Here is a 22,500-nt window from a genome sequence, read left to right on the forward strand (position 1 = left end):
AAAATCGTTATTTCAGTTTTTTGAGCATTTATTGTTATAGCAGTTATTGTTTATCCACTGTTTTCTTTCAGGAATACAGGATGTTAGTGCACTGGTTAAGATGGATATGTCAGACCGGGCGGTTGCATAGATCTTTGTGTCGTCAGCATAGCAATGGTATTGGAGATTGTGACGATGAATGATGTGACCGAGGAGAAGCATATAAATTATGAAAAGGAGAAGGCCAAGAACGGGGCCAGTGTGGAATTTGAAGCCTTTAATAGAAACAAAATTTTTACGATCTGTGAGATATGATGGAAACCAGGCTTGAGCATCGCCAGTGATACCTATGTCCGTGAGACGGGAGAGGAGTGTTTTGTGGCAGATAGTGTGGAATGCAGCACTCAGGTCAAGCAGTATTAGAATACTGAGACCCCCAGAGTCAACGGAGACGAGGATCTCATTTACAACCTGCACAAGAGCTGTTTCAGTGCTATGAAACTTTCGAAAGCCGGACTGAAAAGGGTCAAAAAGGTTATTTGCCACTAAATGAGATTGTAACTGGGAGGTTACAACTTTTACCAGTAGCTTTGATACAAAAGGCAGGTTTGAAATTGGTCAGTAATTTAGTAGGAAAGATGGGTCAAGTTTCTGATCAGAAGGTCTGGGGTTCAAGCCCCAGCACTGCCAAGCTGCCACTGTTGGGCCCTTGAGCAAGGCCCTTAACCCTCTCTGCTCCAGGGGCGCTGTATCATGGCTGACCCTGTGCCCAACCTCCTAACATGCTGGGGTATGCGAAGAAAAGAATTTCACTGTGCTGTAATGTCCGTCCATCCATCCACCCGTCCATCTTCTACCGCTTACTCCTTCTTCAGGGTCGCGGGGAACCTGGAGCCTATCCCAGGGAGCATCGGCCACGAGGCGGGGTACAATCACAATCACATACACACTCACACACCCATTCATACACTACGGACACGCCAATCAGTCTACCATGCATGTCGTTGGACTGGGGGAGGAAACCCCCGCAGACACATGGCCCCGGCAGGAATCGAACCCCGGACCCTGGAGGTGTGAGGTGAACGTGCTAACCACTAAGCCACCGTGCACCCTGTGCTGTAATGTATATGTGTCAAATATGTATATGTGTATATGTGTCTTCGAACCAGAGTTTATGATTCTTCAAACTAAATAACATTCAAAGTCAGGTGATGTTTTGGTGATGCGGAAAGGTACTTTTAGTAGGGGCTTGAAGGAGAGAACAGAGCAGAAGTGAGATTTTGCAAGAGCGTCTAAGAATAACACCATTCTGTCAGGCTGGTCCCATGATCGTTTGTCTCTAAAGTCTTTAAACCATCGCTACATCCTAAATCTTTGGGTAAGAGAGATGGAGTTTGTTTTATTTGAAACTAGAAATCTCAGGCTAACTTATAAGCCACCATTTGTCAGAGTGGCCCATTTCCTTTCCAGCTTATCTTTCTGCCTGGTGCTTTACTTTCCATATAAACGTCTTTGATAGGTCACAGCACAGCCAATCCAAGAGTCTTATTCAAAATTGTGAAAAGTACGGGAGTAGTTTATCTGTTCTAGAGGCAGTACGGTGGACCACTGGGTCTTCTGACTGGTTATCCTAGTCAGTAATTATTCTACTAGGTTCTGTACTGGTGACCTTTTTTGGGGGGGTTTACAGGACGAGAAAGAAGGCACAGAGCCCGAGCGGGTAACGAGTGATTGGCTACACCTGTGTGTGATTAATGGGACACTAATATACAGTGTGTCTTATAGTGAACTCTTGAATGCCAGATGAGAGAAAGTGCTAGAATCCTGCTGCCGGTGTCTTGCTGAGCCTGTGTGTCAAATATTTAGTTCAGTATTATTTTCTTTTAGTTTCTTTTCATGAAAATAGCTGTGCTCTGAAATGTGAAATATGCACTGTGCTCTCTCTCTCTCTCTCTCTCTCTCTCTCTCTCTCTCTCTATCTCTCTCTCTCTCTCTCTCTCGCACCTGCCTTCAGTGACCTCATTCCATCACACCCATCAGGGTAACACACAGAGCAATGAAATCAGCAAGACATAATCATACACAATCCACATACCCATTTTCATACCCCTAAGTAGTCCTTTTCTAAGAAAATAATAATAATAATAATAATAATAATAACAATGTTTGCCCATTCTAATTACCATATGCGGTATAACAATTTCATATTGACTATGTGAGTCAATCATATGCGAATTAGTGGTTTGATATTGCTAATAATATCTGTAGAATCAGTTCAGATTAAGGTGTTTGTCTGAGGACTTACTCTTGACGCCGTTGATGGCGACTCTGCTGGGGTGGTAGAAGCCCTTCTTGCACTGGCATTTGTATTTGTCCAGGATGAAGCCGTGACCCGGGATGGGGAGACACTGAGAGACAAACAGAAGATGAACTTAAGGGTTTGAACATAATCATACACGCAGTGTGATCAAAGCAATATTAACATTAAAGAGGAACGTTCAGCCTCCCGTCTCCTTCCCCAGGGAGGGTGTTAGCATTGTTTTAGGCATAAGCTTAAATGAGTAGAGGAACGCACTCGATTACAAGATCAAACGGAGTTTTGCACAGAGCTCAGATCTGGAGAAATCAATGCTAGCGTGCAAATCAGTGGTGAATCTCCACTGGAGAAAGATGGCATGTGACTTTTTAGGGTTTTGTTGTTGTTGTTTTTGTTGTTGAGTCCACGTGACATAGTCCATGATAATCTGCTCGATAACCCTTAATAACAGAGCTTCATAATGATTGGTCAGAGCTTCAATAATCTGCAACATGGGGCGGTGACAAAAGGAAGTTTTATCACGTTAATAGGAAGAACTAAGATGTTTCACGGACATTCCACAACATTTAATGTAATTATAAACGGATAAAAAGTATGTCATTCTTAAATTCGTTTTTAAAAATGTACCAGTTGGATAATTGCCGTTGTATAAGGGGAATAAAAACGCTTCAGGTCGTGCTGTTATTGTGCTAACGGTAACTCCGCTTCATCACTGATTATTTTCCTAGAACAGCAGGACTTGGAGTGCTTTATTATTTACATAAAATAGATTAAAGCCTGTTGTTAGCCTCTTGCATGACATTATTGCTATCGCATATGCCGTAAAAGTTTCAGACATGATTACGGTCAATAAAATGACAACGAAAGCTCATGCGTCAGTCAAGATACTGCAGTGTTGTTGGTATTAACGCTAAGATAAGAAGCTCTTGAACACGTATCTATCAGCGAGTTAAGAGCAAACACTCCAGCACTCCCTGAAGGTCTGCTCTAATGAAGGAGCAAACTCTAGGATGTTTATCGAGACCCAAGTTTTAAAAAGTGAAAATTTGTTGCGAAGAGGAGGCTATTCCTGGCGCTCTTCATAACTCTCTGAGTTCTCCTGGAACGACAGCTCGGCATTTAGCTGAAGTGCCAGACCAACATGGGAGAACAGCCCTACTTTTAGAGTTTGGAAGATAATATTCTACTTTCTATTCACACCAAGGATGGAGACGAGACTGGAAAGTATTTGGACGCTCAGCGGGACTGGAGACCGAACTCCATGTTAATTAAGAACAATTTTAATAGATTCCTATTAATTTGGGTGCAGATTACTTTATTAGCTTAAAAATTGCATCCGCGCTCTAGTTAATGCAGCGTGACAGATAGATGCTGTTGTGTGCCAGGAATTCATTTCGGCGTTTTAGCCGGAGGCGTTTATGTAGAAGTACGGAATGAGATCCGGTGTTTGTGAAACTAATCACCCCTAAACAATTTAAGTGTTTTAAAAAGTCATAAGCGCCTGATCATTATCATTTAAGACCACACAGTAATTACCTAATTAAAGAGTTCTAAAGACATCTCATCTGAATATTTCTCTAGGCGCTGGTTCATATTAGCAAAATCTGTAATACATGTCACACATCATCAATCACCCATAGCATTTAATTCCTTTAAAACAACAACAACAACAAAAAACACACACACAAAAGGACATCATTAACACTGACGTAGAAAGAGTCATGAATACTCAGGAATCGGGAATCTCGGGAAGATGGACCCCAAGTTCAACTCTCAATGTTAGTGAAGACATTATCACAAAACATTACCAATAAATTATATACATTATTACAACTATTTTTCGCATGACAAGTTGTTTTGTTTTGGGTTTTTTTTTTGAGAAAATATGTTTAGATATCCAAATACGATAATCTTATATATTCAAATAAGATCTCATTAAATATGCACTTATTTACATATATTTAAAAACCAAAAATCGAGATATTGAAAACTTGATTATCGCCATGTGTTTTAATACAAAATGGTGTGTAAATCAGGCGTTAAACATGGTGCGAACAAATCCTTCTGTGATAATCTTCAGAATATAACTAAGGATGGACAGGGAAAATATGGCCTCGGTACAGTCAGTGCTACACAAGTTGAGATTTTTGGTTCAGAGTGTTGAAAAAAATGGGGTAAGTCAAAATAACATCATCATACAACATTATCTTGAAATGATGAGATTCTAAGTCAACATAATGAGATAATAACGTGAAGTATTTTCACATAAGGAGATATTAAGTCGAAGTAATGGCATATCTTGAATAATAATTCAAACCAGCTTATAACTTCAAAACTAATGAGATGTTAAGTTGAAATAGTGACATAATACCGTATATTCAAATGTTATTATGTCAAAATAATGAGATAGTAAGTATTAAGTATAAGTAGAAAATAGTAAGTATAGTACAAACTTTTTTCTTTTTTTTTTTTTTGACCCAAAATACTGAGTCAAAATAAAAATGACCTTAGGTTAAAATAACAACATACTACCACGACATAATGAGACATAATATCCAGAACTAATGACATTATAACTCACAATAATGCCATATCTGGAAATAACACCTTTTTAAGACTAAATAACAGGATGTTATGTTAAAATAACAACATACTATAATCATATAAGATCTTGTGTGAAAATAATGACACTACATCTTGAAATAATTATTTCAAGTTATTCAAGTCAAAGTAATATGTTGAAATATAAGTGGAAATAATGACAATGTAATTAGCAATGAAGTCAAAATATTATCAAAATGTATCAGAACAGAATATAAAATTGAAATGGCTGAATATTATCATGGAACAATGAGATAGTAAGTCAAAATAATGACATGATATCTTGAAATAGGGACATTATAACTCCAAATAATTATCTTAATGTTCATAATATCTTGAAATAATGAGTTAGGAGGTCAAAATAACGAAGTATTAAGTTAAAATAATGACCATACGATCCAGAAATAAGAAGTTTAGTTTGTGTAATATAAGTTTAGCTTAGATTAAACAAACTAAGGATGTGTTCTTTTCGCAGCTGGAGCAGGTAAATATGGAGGAATCATAGTGATGACTAAGTATAGCGAAATTACTATCCAAAACACATGCATAATAAGGTGCCCTTTATGTGTCTTATATTAACCACCCATAAACCGTCAAAAATATTTCAGGAGGGTTCAAAACTGTAATGCCCCTCTGGCTGCACCTCTGGATAGCATTGATTAAACTGATAGATATGTAGAGTCAAGCTTTCAGCGGTATCTCTGAAGTCTGGCAGGACATGGGTGAGGACGGCACAGATGGTGCTGGCGCTCTACGATTTCCCAGTTGACAAACTTTCCACCATCTGAAGGGATGCAGGATGGATTCAGCGGCTCAAAAGCTTGCCACCTGTAATCCACTCAGTTTCGATATGACAGAGAAAAGGAAAAATGCAGGACATATTTTAAATTGAGAAAGAAATTCAGAAAGTTTGACTAATCCCAAACACTGCTTCAAAAAGTTTGATTAATCCAACCCACTCCATTAGAAAGTTTGACTAATCCCACCCACTACTTCAAAAAGTTTGACTAATCCTACACAGTCCTTCAAAAACTTCACCAATCCTACCCACTCATTTAGAAAGTTGAAATCCCACCTACTCCTTCAAAAACGCAGACTAATCCTAACCGTTCCTTTCAAAAGTTTGACCAATCCCACCCACTCCTTCAAAAAGTTTGTCTAATCCCACCCACTCCTTTAAAAAGTTTGACTAATCCCACCCACTCCTTCAAAAACGCCGACTAATCCTAATCGTTCCTTTCAAAAGTTTGAGTAATCCCACCCACTCCTTCAAAAAGTTTGACTAATCCCACCCACTCCTTTAAAAAGTTTGACTAATCCCACCCACTGCTTCAAAAAGTTTGACTAATCCCACCCACTCCTTCAAAAAGTTTGTCTAATCCCACCCACTCCTTCAAAAACGCCGACTAATCCTAGCGTTCCTTTCAAAAGTTTGACTAATCCGACCTACTCCTTCAAAAAGTTTGACTAATCCCACGCACTCCGTCAAAAAGTTTGACTAATCCCACCCACTCCTTCAAAAAGTTTAACTAATCCCACCCACTCCTTCAAAAAGTTTGTCTAATCCCACCCACTCCGTCAAAAAGTTTAACTAATCCCACCCACTCCTTCAAAAAGTTTGACTAATCCCACCCACTCCTTCAAAAAGTTTGTCTAATCCCACTCACTCCTTTAAAAAAAATTGACTAATCCCACCCACTCCTCTAAAAAGTTTGACCACTCCCATTCACTCTTTCAAAAAGTTTGTCCAATCCCATTCACTCTTTCAGAAAGTTTAACCACTCCCATTCACTCTTTCAGAAAATTTTTCCAATCCCATTCACTCTTTCAGAAAGTTTGTCCAATCCCATTCACTCTTTCAGAAAGTTTGTCCAATCCCATTCACTCTTTCAGAAAGCTTGTCCAATCCCATTCACTCTTCAGAAAGCTTGTCCAATCCCATTCACTCTTTCAGAAAGTTTGACCACTCCCATCCACTCCCACAGTTACTATTGATTGCACCTGCCCATAATATTTTCTGATGAACTTAGATCTATTTCTAAAAATATAAACAAACAAGTCATCTATTCCACTGTGACCAGGAGAATGCCGTTTCTGATGATGAATGAATAAATGCATCAAACAGCACCACACTCTCATAGTAATAAATGTGCCATTTGTACAAGAAGTAAAAATGCCCACCGTCAGCACATTTTTCCCCATGGGATCCCAGTCCTGATGTAAATGGTCTGCACTTATATAGCGCTTTTTATCCATAGCAGTTCAACAAAGCCAATCCACACTGTTTCTGATTCACCCATTCACACACACACTCACACACCAATGGTTGCAGAGCTGCCATGCAAGACGCTAGACAGCCATAGGGAGCAACTTGGGGTTCAGTGTCTTGCCAAGGACATTTCAGCATGTGGAGACAACCCGCTCTACCACCTGAGCCACAGCCGCCCCGCTGTACACCTCTACTTTTCAACTTCCTGTATCTGTGGTCTGTGACAATGGTAGAATGATATGTCTTACATAAGCCCACTGTGAAACACAATTCCCTACATTTACTTTAACCCAGTGTTTTGATATTGATTCTGTCCTATAAATAACCTTCCAATTAACATTTCCTGAACTCATCTTTCTTTGATATGTCTGAGATACATTACACTTCCTGCTCTAATCCACAGATGAAGCCTGCATTAGACAGACCAGGCTAGTGTACCGCTGGGAGAGCAGAACTATACGGCTGTGATGTAGATCTGCTTTCAAAGTGTTATTTGGAACAACATGAGGGCGCGTTTGAACATCTTGGTAAATATAGCACTGTGCGCAGCGGTTTTCCAGAGATCTAAAGGGCTGACAGGCCACGGGTCAGTCTGGGACAAAGGGTCAAAAACCGGGCCTGCTCAGGAAGGGCATGAGCGGGAGGACTGAGGTAGAAAGAGTGAAGGTGGAGAGAGATTGATGGGGTGAGAGATAAATGAGATGGATACAGAAAAAGTAAAACAAGGTCTGAAAGAAGGAGTAGGAGGACTTGTTATATAGATAAGATGGAAGAGAACGATACTGATGGAGAGAAATTGAAACGGTGCAGTGGGAAAAGTTTGCGAGTGAGATTTGCGAGTGATGTGAAATTGGAGACGGTGAAAAATAAAGAGATGGAGAGAAAGTCACTGATGAATGACAAAGAGCAGTTGGAGAGAGGCAAAGCCAGAACGAGAAGCATGGATGAGGCATAAATCCAGAAATACTTGTTGACGCCGCAAAGCCAAGTCTCAGCGTGACCATAGTGTGCATGTGTCCTCTCCTGACCTTCCACTCTTTCTCTCCTCTCATGCTAAATGCTCTGCACTTATATAGCGCTTTTTTAACCTTAGCGGTTCCAAAGCGCTTTACACTGGTTCTCATTCACCCATCCACACACACACACCAATGGTATCAGAGCTGCCATGCAAGGCGCTAACTTACCATCGGGAGCAACTTGGGGGTTACCCAAGGACACTTCGGCATGTGGAGTCACGTTGGCCGGGAATCGAACCGCCAACCCGCTCCACCACCTGAGCCACAGCCTTATCCGAGCTACTGCTTTCCTGCACTAATCTAGCACATAATTCTGCTGCATCTTTCCCTCCATCCAGATTTTAGGTCTACATATCTCGAGCTTGCACAACAGGAGTAAAAGTGCTGAAGCAGTGTCACACAAAGAACTGTTATTAATGAAGGTTAGCACATAGCAAACCAACTGCTAAGAGTCGATCTATTTTGTCAGCAGCATGTTATTTTCATTAGCATGATGGCATGCAAAAAAAAAGCACCATCCAGTTTCCTTCACTGTTAGCATGATTTGGTTGGACTATCCCATTATTAGGGCACTCAGGGGCTGCTTGTGTAAAAGTGCTATCAGAGCAACACCAAGCTACGGGCAGTGGTGGCTCAGCACTTAAGACGTTGCGCTACTGATTGCAGCATCATGAGTTCAAATCCCAGCACCACCAAACTGCCACTGCTGGGCCCTTGAGCAAGGCCCTCTGCAAGGTCATGAGTTCAAATCCTAGCACCACCAAGCTGCCACTGCTGTGCCCTTGAGCAAGGCCCTCTGCAAGGTCATGAGTTCAAATCCCAGCACCACCAAGCTGCCACTGCTGGGCCCTTGAGCAAGGCCCTCTGCAGGGTCATGAGTTCAAATCCCAGCACCACCAAGCTGCCACTGCTGTGCCCTTGAGCAAGGCCCTCTGCAGGGTCATGAGTTCAAATCCCAGCACCACCAAGCTGCCACTGCTGTGCCCTTGAGCAAGGCCCTCTGCAAGGTCATGAGTTCAAATCCCAGCACCACCAAGCTGCCACTGCTGGGCCCTTGAGCAAGGCCCTCTGCAGGGTCATGAGTTCAAATCCCAGCACCACCAAGCTGCCACTGCTGGGCCCTTGAGCAAGGCCCTCTGCAGGGTCATGAGTTCAAATCCCAGCACCACCAAGCTGCCACTGCTGGGCCCTTGAGCAAGGCCCTCTGCAGGGTCATGAGTTCAAATCCCAGCACCACCAAGCTGCCACTGCTGGGCCCTTGAGCAAGGCCCTCTGCAGGGTCATGAGTTCAAATCCCAGCACCACCAAGCTGCCACTGCTGGGCCCTTGAGCAAGGCCCTCTACTGCTCAAGTGTATAAAAGAGATCAATGTAAGTCGCTCTGGAAAAGGGCACCTGCCAAATGCCATAAATGTAATTGTACACTACTGTCTTTCAAACATAAAAACACATCAATATACAGTAAGACTAAATTTTTGGCATCCACATTAGATTTCGTGGATTTGAGCTCGACAGCACCGCCAACAGTTTTATTAAAAACACGCAGAAGGGGCTGATTTCTTTCCAACTCAAACTGTAGATTCATTCAGCCAATCAGTGACATTCACGTCAGGTGATTACACAGAGTGACACGCCCCCTAAATTTGATCTCCATTTGCGCTGATATTTTTCGCATACACAAGTAACGTGTCATCTGCAGTGACTGACAAGCCGCATGTGAAGTACATTGCAGATGTCAACGGAACGCCCCTCTAAAAACATGACCAACTGTCACCGGCTCAATTTATGCCTAGATTTTCTCACTTGTCTTTGATTCTCAGCAGAACACTGGGAGAAATAATCCTCGTTTAGTCCATATATTCAGCCTAGTACAGCAAATGAGCTGAATCCAATGGAAAATTTGCATATTTGATTTTCTCCTCGGTAATGCGATCCAGCTTAATTCGAGTACGAATGCGGCAGCAGCTTGGAGGCATGTGTATAAATCTTCAAAATATTTCCATGTAAAATCAGCACTGACGCAAAGCAAGAGCCGGAGGCTACAGCTCAACAAAGACGCATCTGACAAACGCTTAGACGCGACATCTCATCTCCTTTTAAGTGTTACATCAGCTCATTATCGTGATGAACAAAGGAGGTTTGATTCGTGACACGTGTGAAGATTTCAGAGATTATTGGATCACAAACTGTTCCACTTGTATCACAAGGAATAGACACAGTGGACATAATGCATTTAATAGCATTTAATAATCCAAAAACAAAACATAGATTAAAGAGACTGGCAATAATTAAGACATGGTAAACAGCTGCATAAAAGTAAAGCAGAACTCATAGATACAATTTACATTTCTACATATGGCAGGTATTGGATTTTTCCCAAATCCTGGGATTTGAACTCTCAACTATCTAGCGACAAGGGCAGAATCTTAACCACCAAGCCATCTAAGACAAAAACCAGCCGTACAACTGCCCCGATACATGGTAAAACTTTGCAAATCAAAATGGAAAACCGGATCATAATGAAGCCAGCTTCATAATTGTGAGTCTCTCTTCAACATCTGACTACTTTAACCCTCTTACCCCGTATGGCCGAAAAACCGGCTTGCCCGCCTTTGATCTATTCCCGTAAGGACGATATAGCGGTCGTCTATGCCAAATACCCGTAAGGCCGATATAGCGGCTTTACAGTGTCAACGTTATCCCCGTAAGGCCGGTGTACCAGCATTACTCTGCTATGATTCCTTACTTATTTAATTATTATTTTTTGACCCAGAAGGTTGATGACGTCATGACATCACGACGTGATTACGTTATTACGCCGGCATTACGATGAAGCTGATCCAAGCGTGAATATTGGTGTAATAGTAGAAGTGAACTAAAAATGCCAAAGCGAAAAGCTAATCGTGTTCCAGCTAAAGTTACACCTACAGTGAACACAGGTACATCTAAAACAGTGAGAGAAAAAAAAGAAAAAACATACACAGTTACACAGGCCAGAGCGAGGATTCTAGATAGTGACAGCAGTGAAAGTTCAGGCGATGTTGAAACCGAAACCGAAACTGATAGAGACGCAAACTCTCCTGATTCAGACCCTGATCCGTCTTCATCTTCAGCATCAACCAGTGCGACTGACACTGCAGGGGTCTGGAGTCATAACCTGACCATCTCTGTGCATTCGTGAAAACACTACCTGCTGCTCTGATTATCACCAGAAACTTGACTTTTGGCGCTAAAATGCATTTATTTATTTATTTATTATTTACTTGAATTTATTCAAAGCCATTGACCACGCTGATGCTCGTACGGTACTTCTAAAGGAGTATAAGGATTTTAGCAAGCATTTTTCGTCATTTCTCTAGTTAAGAATTGTGCTCTAATTGGAGTAAAAACACTGAACTGCTTCATTTTCAAAGTAATATTACACAAATACATTATTATAAGTTGTTTCAAGGCCTAAAAATGTTAAAATTAAAATGCTGATTTTGGGGCCAATTTTGGCCTGGGAACTCAGGGTTGGTGTGCTGTTTCTCTGGGGAATATAGGGTTGTGGGACATAATACTGTGGGAACTAAGGGGTAAGAGGGTTAATTGCTGTATTTGGATGTTTTAGTTTTGCGATTCAGTTGTTCTTTGATCTGACATGGCGGGATCTTCAAAAACCACACAAGCTAATCGGGCTTGAACAGAAAGCTACAACGTTACTGTTAACCAGGGATTAGTCTCTGATTCAGCTGCTTCCCCGACAGACTGTCTGATGTATATCTAGCCAGTTTTAGTCCCGTTGTCTATCTGCACCAGTGACGTGCGAGTTGAAAAGACAGGACGCAAGCGCGTAACTGTTAGTCAGTGTTGTGTTCATTAGCACACGTCCAAAACGTGTCAAAGTCCATTGCAAGAGTCATAACACATGAAGCAACACACAATGATAATCCATAATAACAACCAAAAACAAGCACAGGTCAAAACCGGGAAACATGGTACATGGAACTAGGAAGCAGGTTTAGACTTAACGAAACAGAATGCATGATAAGACTTTGCACTGAAACGAATACATATGACGGGTAACGGGTAGTCACAACCGTGACACGGTAGACGGGGTGGAGACAAGACTCGGATCAAAAGAATACATACAGGGACAGTGACCATGACGAAAGAAAAACTCGAAACAAACTTTTCTGTCAAAAGTGTTTCAGATCATGATATAATCCCTGGATTGAAAACAGCTGTAAAGCGTAAGGCATCCTAGTTTCAACACTTAATCTGGGTTGCAAGGGGCAGTGGTGGCTTGACGGTTAAGGCTCTGGGTTACTGATCGGAAGGTCGGGGGTTCAAGCCCCAGCACTGCCAAGCTTCCACTGTTGGGCCCTTGAGCAAGACCCTTACCCCTCTCTGCTCCATGGGCCAGCTTTTGTTCTAGCACCATTTCCACCTTCACATCCCACTACAAATTACGCAAAAACAGCGGGTTGTGGTTTGAAATGTCAAATGCAACGCCAATTTCCTGTGAAAGTAGCCAGTTCTAAGCCGTGATGAAAACAACCAGATTGTCTAGAGATAGCCAGAAGTCTGCTTTGTGAGATTAAGCGCTTTATCCTGGTCCGAGTGGCAATGGATCTGGAGTCTATCCTGGGAACACTGGGTGTATGGGACACCAGTCCATCACGGAACACCATGCGTACACTCATATACACCTAGCAGCAATTTAGCATAGCTTATACACCTTACAGCACAATTTTGTGAGGTGGGAGGAGCAAGAGAACCTGGAGAAAACCCATGCAGACACAGGGTGAGCATGTGAATGTCGACAAAGACAGTAACACAAGTTCAGGATCAAACCAAGGATCCTGAAGCATCAAGGCCATGAAGACTGTGCCGCTGTGTGTCCTTGTTTCTTATTTAATTGATGTTTAACTCAACCCACTTGTCTACACATACTTGAGTTAAACTGGCCATAAATATTCCTTAATTATTCGACAGTGTCTAAAATAGCGCTTGTCCATTCTGATCCTGTCAAATAATGATACACATTTAGCTATCGTACCTTTGGGGAACCAGATCTTGTGTCCACACTGGTGTCATAAATATTCAAACTTTAGGAAGGGTGAATGACAGTGTACTCGGTCTGTTCAAAGGGTCAACAGCTATAGTTTAGTCGTTAAACAGAGACTGTTTTTGTGCTGGCATATCCAGCACCAGTGCTAATCTCACATCATCAGACTTCTTCATTTTCTGAGAAATGATCTCTTTCTTGGAGAGTTCTATTCTGTAAACACAACTCCGGGTAAATACAAGCTCCTCAGCAGCACATTGCTTGTGTTATTATTAAATGTCTGCGCCTCAAATTAACTTCACCCAGTATCTGAAATAGACACAAAATTGGGCACAATTTGTCTCCCTAAATAGGGTTTCCAGAAATATCTATTACTGATGTAGACTCACTACTGAGAGCAGTCAAACTGCCAGATATGCTAATTACAGAAACTGACAGGCGTAATGACTTTTTTTTTTTTTTTTTGTGTGTGTAAATCATCCCATAAATAAAGCAGTAATTTATTACGGTGAATGTAATGCATTTAATGATCCGGTGTGCTCAGTTTGATACACTGGTATCCCTTTATTTTACACTGTGATGAGTAACTAGGATTTAACAGGTACGTATGAGGTAGTAATTTCTGGTACATACTCTGTGTGTAGTTACTCTTGAATAGTATCTAGATTGTACAGTATTACGTTCTGCTACAATGCAATAGCCACCCAGAATATTATGAGTAGGAGTTGGTGCATACATTGAAATTTGAATATCGAAGTAAAATCGTAAGTACAAATTTGTTTCGTTATTTTAATACTAGAAGCATTACATGCTACCAATCTGATCCAGTATGCAGTATACATGCAGATCTAACTGCACAGGACACACGTCTAAGAACGTTTTTGCCATTGACGTGAAAGTAAAGTTATTGATCATATCATGTCCAAATATATATCTTATAATAACTATCAAGCACTGCTGTATACCTGGTAATGAGTCTTTATTGATCTCGTATACATATGCACAGTGGAATTCTAGTCTTTGGATATCCAATGCAAGGAGGTTGGGGTCAGAGCGCAGGGTCAGCCGTGATACGGCGCGCCCTGGAGCAGAGAGGGTTAAGGGCCTTGCTCAAGGGCCCAACGGTGGCAGCTTGGCAGTACTGAGGCTTGAACCCCCGACCTTCTGATCAGTAACCCAGAGCCTTAATCACCAAGCCGCCACTGCCCCAAGCCGCCACTGCCCCCAGACCCCACTGCCCCCAGCCACCACTGCCCCCAGACCCCACTGCCCCCAGCCACCACGACCCCCATACATTAAGATCTGAAATATACCTGCTGCAGTTTTCACACTTGTTAATATGAAGTCAATGCATATTGCCAGACACTGCATGTAAATACTTCTATTTATCAAATACGAGGTTATTATCACACTGTAACGTGCTACTTTTTAAGAAACGACTGTCAATTCACCATTTATTATTCTTTGAGCGCCTTTCATTTAGGACATTTTGTATTAGAAAATCGAGAGTAATCGTTCATTTGCTGAGCTCAACATTATTATCACCATCGTTGTCCATTAATCTTGAGGTAAAGATAGATGACTTATACATGTGTGGATTTGTTTTGAAGATCAGGTCATACTATTTGGATTGTATAACGCAACTACTAATTTAGTCATTGTGTAGTCAAATATATACGGTGGTGCCTGAAAGTTTGCGAACCCTTTAGAATTTTCTACATTTCTGCAACCCTGCCAAGCACACCATTGCGGTTCAGTGTTCTCCTCATGGCGGACTCATGAACATTAACATTAGCCAGTGTGAGAGGGGCCTTTAGCTGCTTAGAAGTTAACCTGGGTTCATTTGTGACCTTCATGGACTATTACACGTCTTGCTCTTGGAGTGATCTTTGTTGGTCTCCACTCCAGGAGAAGGTAACACTGGTCTTGAATTCCCTGCATTGATACACAATGTGCCTGAATGTGTACTGGTGGAGTCCAAACTCTTTAGAGATGGTTTCGTAACCTTTTCCAGCCTGATGAGCGTCAACAACTCTTTTCACGAGGTCCTCACAAATCTCCTTCGTTCGTGCCGCGATACACTGCCACAGAAATGTCTTGAGACGATCAGACTCTGATAGATCCCAGTTCTTTAGATAAAACAGGGCGCTCGCACACACCTGATCGTCATCCCATTGATTGAACCCACCTGACTCTAACTGCACCTTCACACGGGCTGCTAATCCTAGAGGTCCACATACTTTCGCCACTCACAGCTCGGTAACCTTGGATCCTTTCCCTCGATAAATAAATGACCGAGTATAATATTTTTCTCTCATTTGTTTAATTGGATTCTCTTTGACTACTTTTAAGCCCTGTGTGAAAATCCGACGATGTTTTAGGTCGTACGGCATTTATGCAGATATTTCGACAGTTCTAAAGGGTTCACAAACCTTCAAGCACCCCTGTAAATATCATTTATATACTTCTGTAAAGCTGCTTCGGTATACTCATGATGGCCGCGATGTGCTCTATGTGAGATATGCAATATGTTAGTAGCAGCTGACTTTAGCATGATTATAACCTAATATATGGGGAGCCCTGGGTGGTCCATGAGATATCCGAGATCTGATTTGATCAACATGAGGCAATTATGAGCTTTTTCTGCTGACAGGCATTTTAATATGGCTGAGCCCTGCTGCTGCTGCCGCTGTGGCGTCAGTGATGGAGCAGATTAAGTGGTCAGGAATGCTGAATGAAGACAAATGGCCTGGATGCTGTGCATGTTGTGAAGATGGACGCTGTCATTTACCACTACTCTTCTGACAGCTGATGGATGAATGTAGAAGAAAAAAAAAAAGCTGCAAGCTTTGAGCTGTAAGTACAGCACAGTCTAGTGCTCATTCCTCACACAGGAAGAGCACCTGCTTAAGTCGTATCTTTTTGGCTGAGCATTAGCATCGAGCACCTGCAGTGCAGTGTGATGAGCTAGCAATAAAGAAGCTGCATTCATCCGTTCGTCCTGCTCGCGTCACACGGATCATAATAATCACATCACTGTTAATGTGTTCAAGGATCTATAGATGGAAATCTCCAGCGGGCAAGGACTATGCATGTGCAAGCTAGTTTTTTTTTTTTTTAAACGCTGGTCCCCTGACGCTGGAAGAGTTTGAGACAGATAAAGAAGAAAAGTCTGGCCCTGGCTCTGTGGGCTTAGCTAGGCAGCGTCCTAAGCTGGAGCTCGAGAGCTCATCCCATGCCCGAGTGACTATCGAGTGACTGAGAGCAGAGCAATCACTCACTTTCACACACTCCACTCACAACATTCACTGATGCCGAAGCACTCGTAGCCTGAGCAGGACAGGGCAGTCAGAGAAGAGCAGTACACTATGGAAGGAGTAAAACATGATGTTATAGGAAAGTAATCAATAACTGGATGGTGCGATGACATGGAGTTACTTTTACCAGCCTGAAGTTGTTGTTTTCCAATAACGTCTTATCCTCTTATACCACCGCAATTTGACTTGTGGTTGCACCGTTGTATTTATTAGTCAGTGACACACTGTGCTTTTTGTACATTTTTAGTTGCTTGTGGAAGGTTGTGGAACATCTGTGAAACAATTAAGTTCCTGTTCTTCATTACGTCATAGCAGCTATAAACATTCATTCCCTCACCAGCGTCTCATTTCTATTTATATTCTTACAGAGAAGAAATGAAAATAAGCATTTATAAAGGCATTAGAAAGTAGCTGTGAGGTTTTATTTATATATATACACACACACACACACACACAGTGCACTCCACTAATATTGTCACCCTTGGTAAATACGAGTAAAGAAGGCTGTGAAAAATTGTCTTTATTGTTCAACCTTTTGATATTTTGTTCAAAAGATTCACAAAATTACTCTGCTCTCACAGATATCAAACAATTGCAAACACAACACAGGTTTATCAAAAAAAACCTTTGTTAATATAGGTGTGCAACAATTATTGGCAGCCTTTTAGTCAATACTTTGCGCTGCCTCCCTTTGCCAAGATACCAGCTCTGAGTCTTCTCCTATAACGCCTGATGAGGTTGGAGAATACATGGCGAGGGATCTGAGAGCGTTCCTCCATACAGAATCTCTCCAGATCCTTCACATCTCGAGGTCCACGCTGGTGGACTCTCCTCTTCAGTTCACCCCACAGGTTCTCTATGGGGTTCAGGTCAGGGGACTGGGATGGTCATGGCAGGACCTTGATTTTGTGGTCAGTAAACCATTTTTGTGTTGATTTTGATGATGTTTTGGATCACTGTCCTGCTGGAAGATCCAACCACGGCCCATTTGAAGCTTTCTGGCAGAGGCGGTCAGGTTTTCATTTAATATCTGTTGATATTTGATAGAGTCCATGATGCCATGTATCCTAACAAAATGTCCAGGTCCTCTGGTAGAAAAACAGCCCAAAACATTAAAGATCCTCGTCCATATTTAACCGTGGACATGAGGGACTTTTCCATATGGCTACCTCTCTGTGTGCTCCAAAACCACCTCTGGTGTTTATTACCAAAAAGCTCTATTCGATCCCATTTGAAGTTCCAGTCGTGTCTGCAAACTGAAGACGCTCGAGTTTGTTTCTGGCTTTTTTCTTGAAACCCTTCCAAACAACTTGTGGTGATGTAGGTGACTTCAGATTGTAGTTTTGGAGACTTTCTGACCCCGAGACGCAACTAACTTCTGCAGTTCTCCAGCTGTGATCCTTGGAGATTTTTATCCACTCGAACCGTCCTCTTCACAGTGCGTTGAGACAATATAGACACACGTCCAATTCCAGGTCGATTCATAACATTTCCAGTCGACTGGAACTTCTTAATTATTGCCCTGATGGTGGAAATGGGCATTTTCAATGACACTTCCCATTGTGTGAAGCTCAACAACCTTTTACCGCACATCACAGCTATATTCCTCGCTCTTACACATTGTTATGAATGACTAAAGGAATTTGGTCTATGTGTTACATCATATTTATCCCCCTGTGAAACAGGAAGTCATGGTTGAACAATTTCCTGTTCCTAGTCACCCAGGTGGTATTAAAAAAATTAAAATATCAATGGGAATATACTTTAAATATATTTTTCTCACATGAATTCATACGGGTGACAATAATTGTTGCACACCTATATTTAACAAAAAAAATTTATATGTATATATATATATATATATAAACCTGTGTTGTGTTTGCAATTGTTCGATATCCATGAGAGCAGAGTATTTTTGTGAATCTTTTGAACAAAAGAATTTTTTTACAGCCTTCCTTGCTCATATTTACCAAGGGTGCCAATATTAGTGGAGGGCACTGTATATTAGGTGCACGAGTTTTGTCTTTGAACCTATCGGAAAATCTTTTCTCTCTCTGGATGGAATTGTTCTCTCTCATACTGTAGGTCCTTTGTTCTATAAATAGAGACGCTCCGATGGCGAGAGGACGGAAAGGGCAGAAAAACAAACAGAAAGCAATCCGTTTTTGTCGTTCCTGATGCAATGCCACGTGAATGTTCAGCTGCAACACCACGCTGCGTAACACAGCTGTCATACTCCGAAAGAGAAGCTCTAAATATGGAACGCTACAGTTTAAAGTGGGAAAGAAAATCACCTGACCGTTTGCAAAACAACAACTGATACACCGCGTCATAAATATCTGCCAAGCCACAGTTTCATTCGTCATTCACACACCAAAACGTCACGTTTCAATCGACGGTTCTCAGCCTCGGCGCTCGATCCTCCGCACGCATGGCACGTTATCGGCGTATTTCCTGCTCTACACAGCTTGTAAGGTAATAGATAGCGCTGTAATGATGTAACGTCCCTCTTTTCACTTCTCACAGCCTTACGGACAGTTACATTACTTTACCAGCTTAAAGTAGTGCTCGTGTTAGCTAGCTGTTCAATAAATTAACCGATTTCAGGATCAGATCTTACCCAACAGGCCTTGCAATTTGACTAAACTTCCTTTTAGTATAACATTTTGATCTTTTAAATATATCGAAACAAACTGTCGTTTTCAAACTGGTGCTCCGTGCACTCGGGGCTTCGGTGTATTTCCGTTTCGAATTAGCGCAGGTCTCGCGTGTCTGGTAGCACTGTTTACGTTCGGCGGTACGACGAGACAGCAACGTTTGTTTGTTTCAGTCTTACGATAAAATCGCCGTGTTGTGCTAATGTCAGCTTGGGTATTTGTTTCTATTAATAACTAAAATGATTCATAACGGAATCTAACCTTTCATCGTTGTGTACATTATGTATGATGCCTTTCTCCAGCTTACTTAAAAAAAAAAATTTAAAAAAAAAGCTTTGGAAGTGTTCTTACATACACGATGGACGCCAGTGACGTTCGTTTTTGGGAGCCCCTGCGGACACCGGGTGTAAAATAGCACCAGTGCCGTTTTGTTTATAATGCAGAACTGTTTGTGCAAGTAGCCCATTGGGTTGGTATTTGATACGACATGCTGGATCCAGATGTCTCTCACGCCAGCTTCACTGGCCATCCGTCTCACGAACATTCAGAGTTCATTTCCATCGTAAAAGAACGGGACTGTGCTTTAACGCACATACGTTTTACTGCACACTTATATCGGTGCCTTTATGCCCCACCCCACCACTGAATTCTCAATTCTGATTGGTCAGAAGGTGTCGATTAATTTTCTATAACAGCAGCTCTGACAGTAGTGCTGTAGCTGTAAATCACAGGTTTACATCAACGCGCCCGTTCTAATACATTATCGTTTCTATAGTAACGGCTCGTTCACAGGGACTTGTACAGAGGATGCAACACATTCACAGACGGTCGATCATCGTCGATGTGGTGCCATTTTCTATAAGGAAATGTTTACTTAATATTTAGGGAAGGAGTCTCCAGTGTCAGAGGTAAAGATTGTAACTTGTAAAGAGTTTTCCGACTTAGACATAGAAGTTTCCACTTTCTCTGTAACATGATAAACTGTGTTGTTGTTGGCTTTTTGTTTGTTTGTTTGTTTGCTTGTTTGTTTCACTTATTAACTTCAAGAGAGAAAAGTATACAGGAAGTAGTTCCTTTCGTGGACGTTACACAACACTGAAGGGATAAAAAAATATATAACTTGACACTGTAATAAATAAAATAAACCGCAATCATTGATACATTGCTGTGGTGTAAGCGGAATAAAACACTCCAGGAGGTGATGTTATGGAAAAATCAGCTATGGGATGGGAACACTAACTCCTCTTTATCACACCACTCTGGTGTTGATTATTGTCCTGTAATAATCAATCTGGCTATTGTTAATATTTACTTTGTTTGTGGCAATATAATATTATAGGCTACTTTATTATTATTATTATTATTATTATTATTATTATTATTATTCCAATGCAATTGAGAGCCGTAGCATTCTGCAGCTTCCTGTTCTCCAGGTTAGCTAGTTTCTTTGTTTTCGAGTTCTCTGTTGTGCATCTAGTTTCTTCTTGTGTTCTGGTATTTTCTGTTGGTTCTTTGTCCTGGAGGTGTTGAAATAATGACCACGTGACATCCATGTGCCTGTGTTCTCACTGCAGCCAGTTTGAGCGCGACGTCTAATAATACTGTAAAAATCCCAAAATAACCAGACTCAGCACTCGCAAGTGTTACAGCGTCTTTTCGGTAGCGCAGCTCTGATGAACCTCTGGAGCGCCGCTGGTTGCACCGGTGCTTCTGGAGCATTCAACAGACCGATTTAGCGGTACGTGCTGCCGAGCCGGAGATAACAAGAGAGAATCATGGCTTGTTTGCATAAGAAGGGCCGCGGGCACAATGAGACGGCTTTATCGCATTACAACACGACGGCACAAACTCCTGATTACCGTGCGGTCCTGGGCTCTATTTATAACCAGCAGCGCTCAAAGGAACAGCAGCTCTTTTCCAACCACCAGCTGCCTTTCTGCCTGCTCATCAACACTGATCAAACGGAAAAATCTCGGCGAGAGCGCGATCGGGACACTCAGCTATCGACTACAGGCCGCTCAGAGCTCAGAGTTCAATTACACACCGTAAGGGAAAGTGGAAGTAGAGTGAAGCAGCCCACGAGCGCCGATCGAGAACAAAAGTGCGCTCGGTTTATACGGATTGTACAACAATCTGAAATAGAGATGAAATTGCTGTATCTGTTTGAGAAATCCTTGAGCTGTGTGTTTAGCTGCTATGTATGGGGCAGCAGTGGCTCGGTGATTAAAGGCGCTGGGTTACTGATCAGAAGTTCAGAAGTTAAAGCCCCAAGACTGCCAAGCTACCACTGTTAGGCCTTTGGGCAAGGCCCTTAACCCTCAGTCATATAAATGAGATAAATGTAAGTCGCTCTGGATAAGGGCGTCTGAAAAAAAAGCCGTAAATGTAAACGTCATAAAAACGGTGCGGTTGAATTCTCGAAAGTCATCGTTTCTATGGTAACAACTTTAAAAAAAAACTGATAAGGTGACGTAAATGGTAAATGGCGCACTTATATTTGGATGGCGCGTTTATCCAAAGCGCTTTACACTGTGTCTCATTCACCCATTCACACCAGTGGTAGCAGAGCTGCCATGCAAGGCGCTAACTTGCCATCGGGAGCAACTCGGTGTTCAGCGTCTTACCCAAGGACACTTCGGCATGTGGAGTCACATGGGCCGGGACTCGAACCGCCAACCCTACGATTAGTGGACAACCCGCTCTACCACGTGAACCACAGCCGCCCACTTTACATGTTTTCATTAACATGTTGAAGGTTCGTTTATCGTTTATTCCCCTGTGCTACAACGTCGGCATCACAGAGAGCTAAAGCTGCAACTTGAAGTTTTCCGAGATCTTCAGGACAGAGGAGAAAATCTGTGTAGGTAATAAGATTTCTGTCTTATTACCTGCAAGAGAGAGAGAGAGAGAGAAAAAAAAAAGATGCTGGTGAGAGACCGTTTGTGACTGCTATAACGTAAGCGAGAACAGGAAATAACGTCTTAAACGCAACTATAAATGGATAAAAGCTATGACGTGCCGTTTTTTAACGAACGTAATCGTTAGCCTTTTCCTGGTGAAGGAGAATCATCAGCGTTGTGGAGGTAACAGTAACTCTGCCTTCCTCACACTATGACACTATAACAGCACAACGCCGAGTGTTTTAATCCTTACTTTAAGTTTTTTTTATAGAGAGAGAGAGAGAGAGAGAGAGAATGTGGATGTTTGGTATTGTCTTGACTTTGATCATTCTAGTCCTTTGATGCAAATGTACTGAATGGTGGCCAAAATGTTGGCACTTCTTATAACACGGGAA

General features: G+C 41.9%; 1 protein-coding gene across 1 annotated transcript in view; it reads right to left on the reverse strand.

The window, feature by feature from the left end:
- The window catches only part of LOC128607636 (probable G-protein coupled receptor 158), a 28,633-nt gene that overhangs the window by 3,245 nt on the left and 2,888 nt on the right, over nucleotides 1-22,500 (reverse strand). Inside the window, exon 2 of the mRNA XM_053624713.1 lies at nucleotides 2,285-2,387. Coding sequence (XP_053480688.1) covers nucleotides 2,285-2,387 — 103 coding nt within the window. The remainder of the gene's footprint in view (nucleotides 1-2,284; nucleotides 2,388-22,500) is intronic.

This window comes from Ictalurus furcatus, chromosome 1 (assembly GCF_023375685.1).
Source record: "Ictalurus furcatus strain D&B chromosome 1, Billie_1.0, whole genome shotgun sequence".
NCBI lineage: Eukaryota > Metazoa > Chordata > Actinopteri > Siluriformes > Ictaluridae > Ictalurus > Ictalurus furcatus.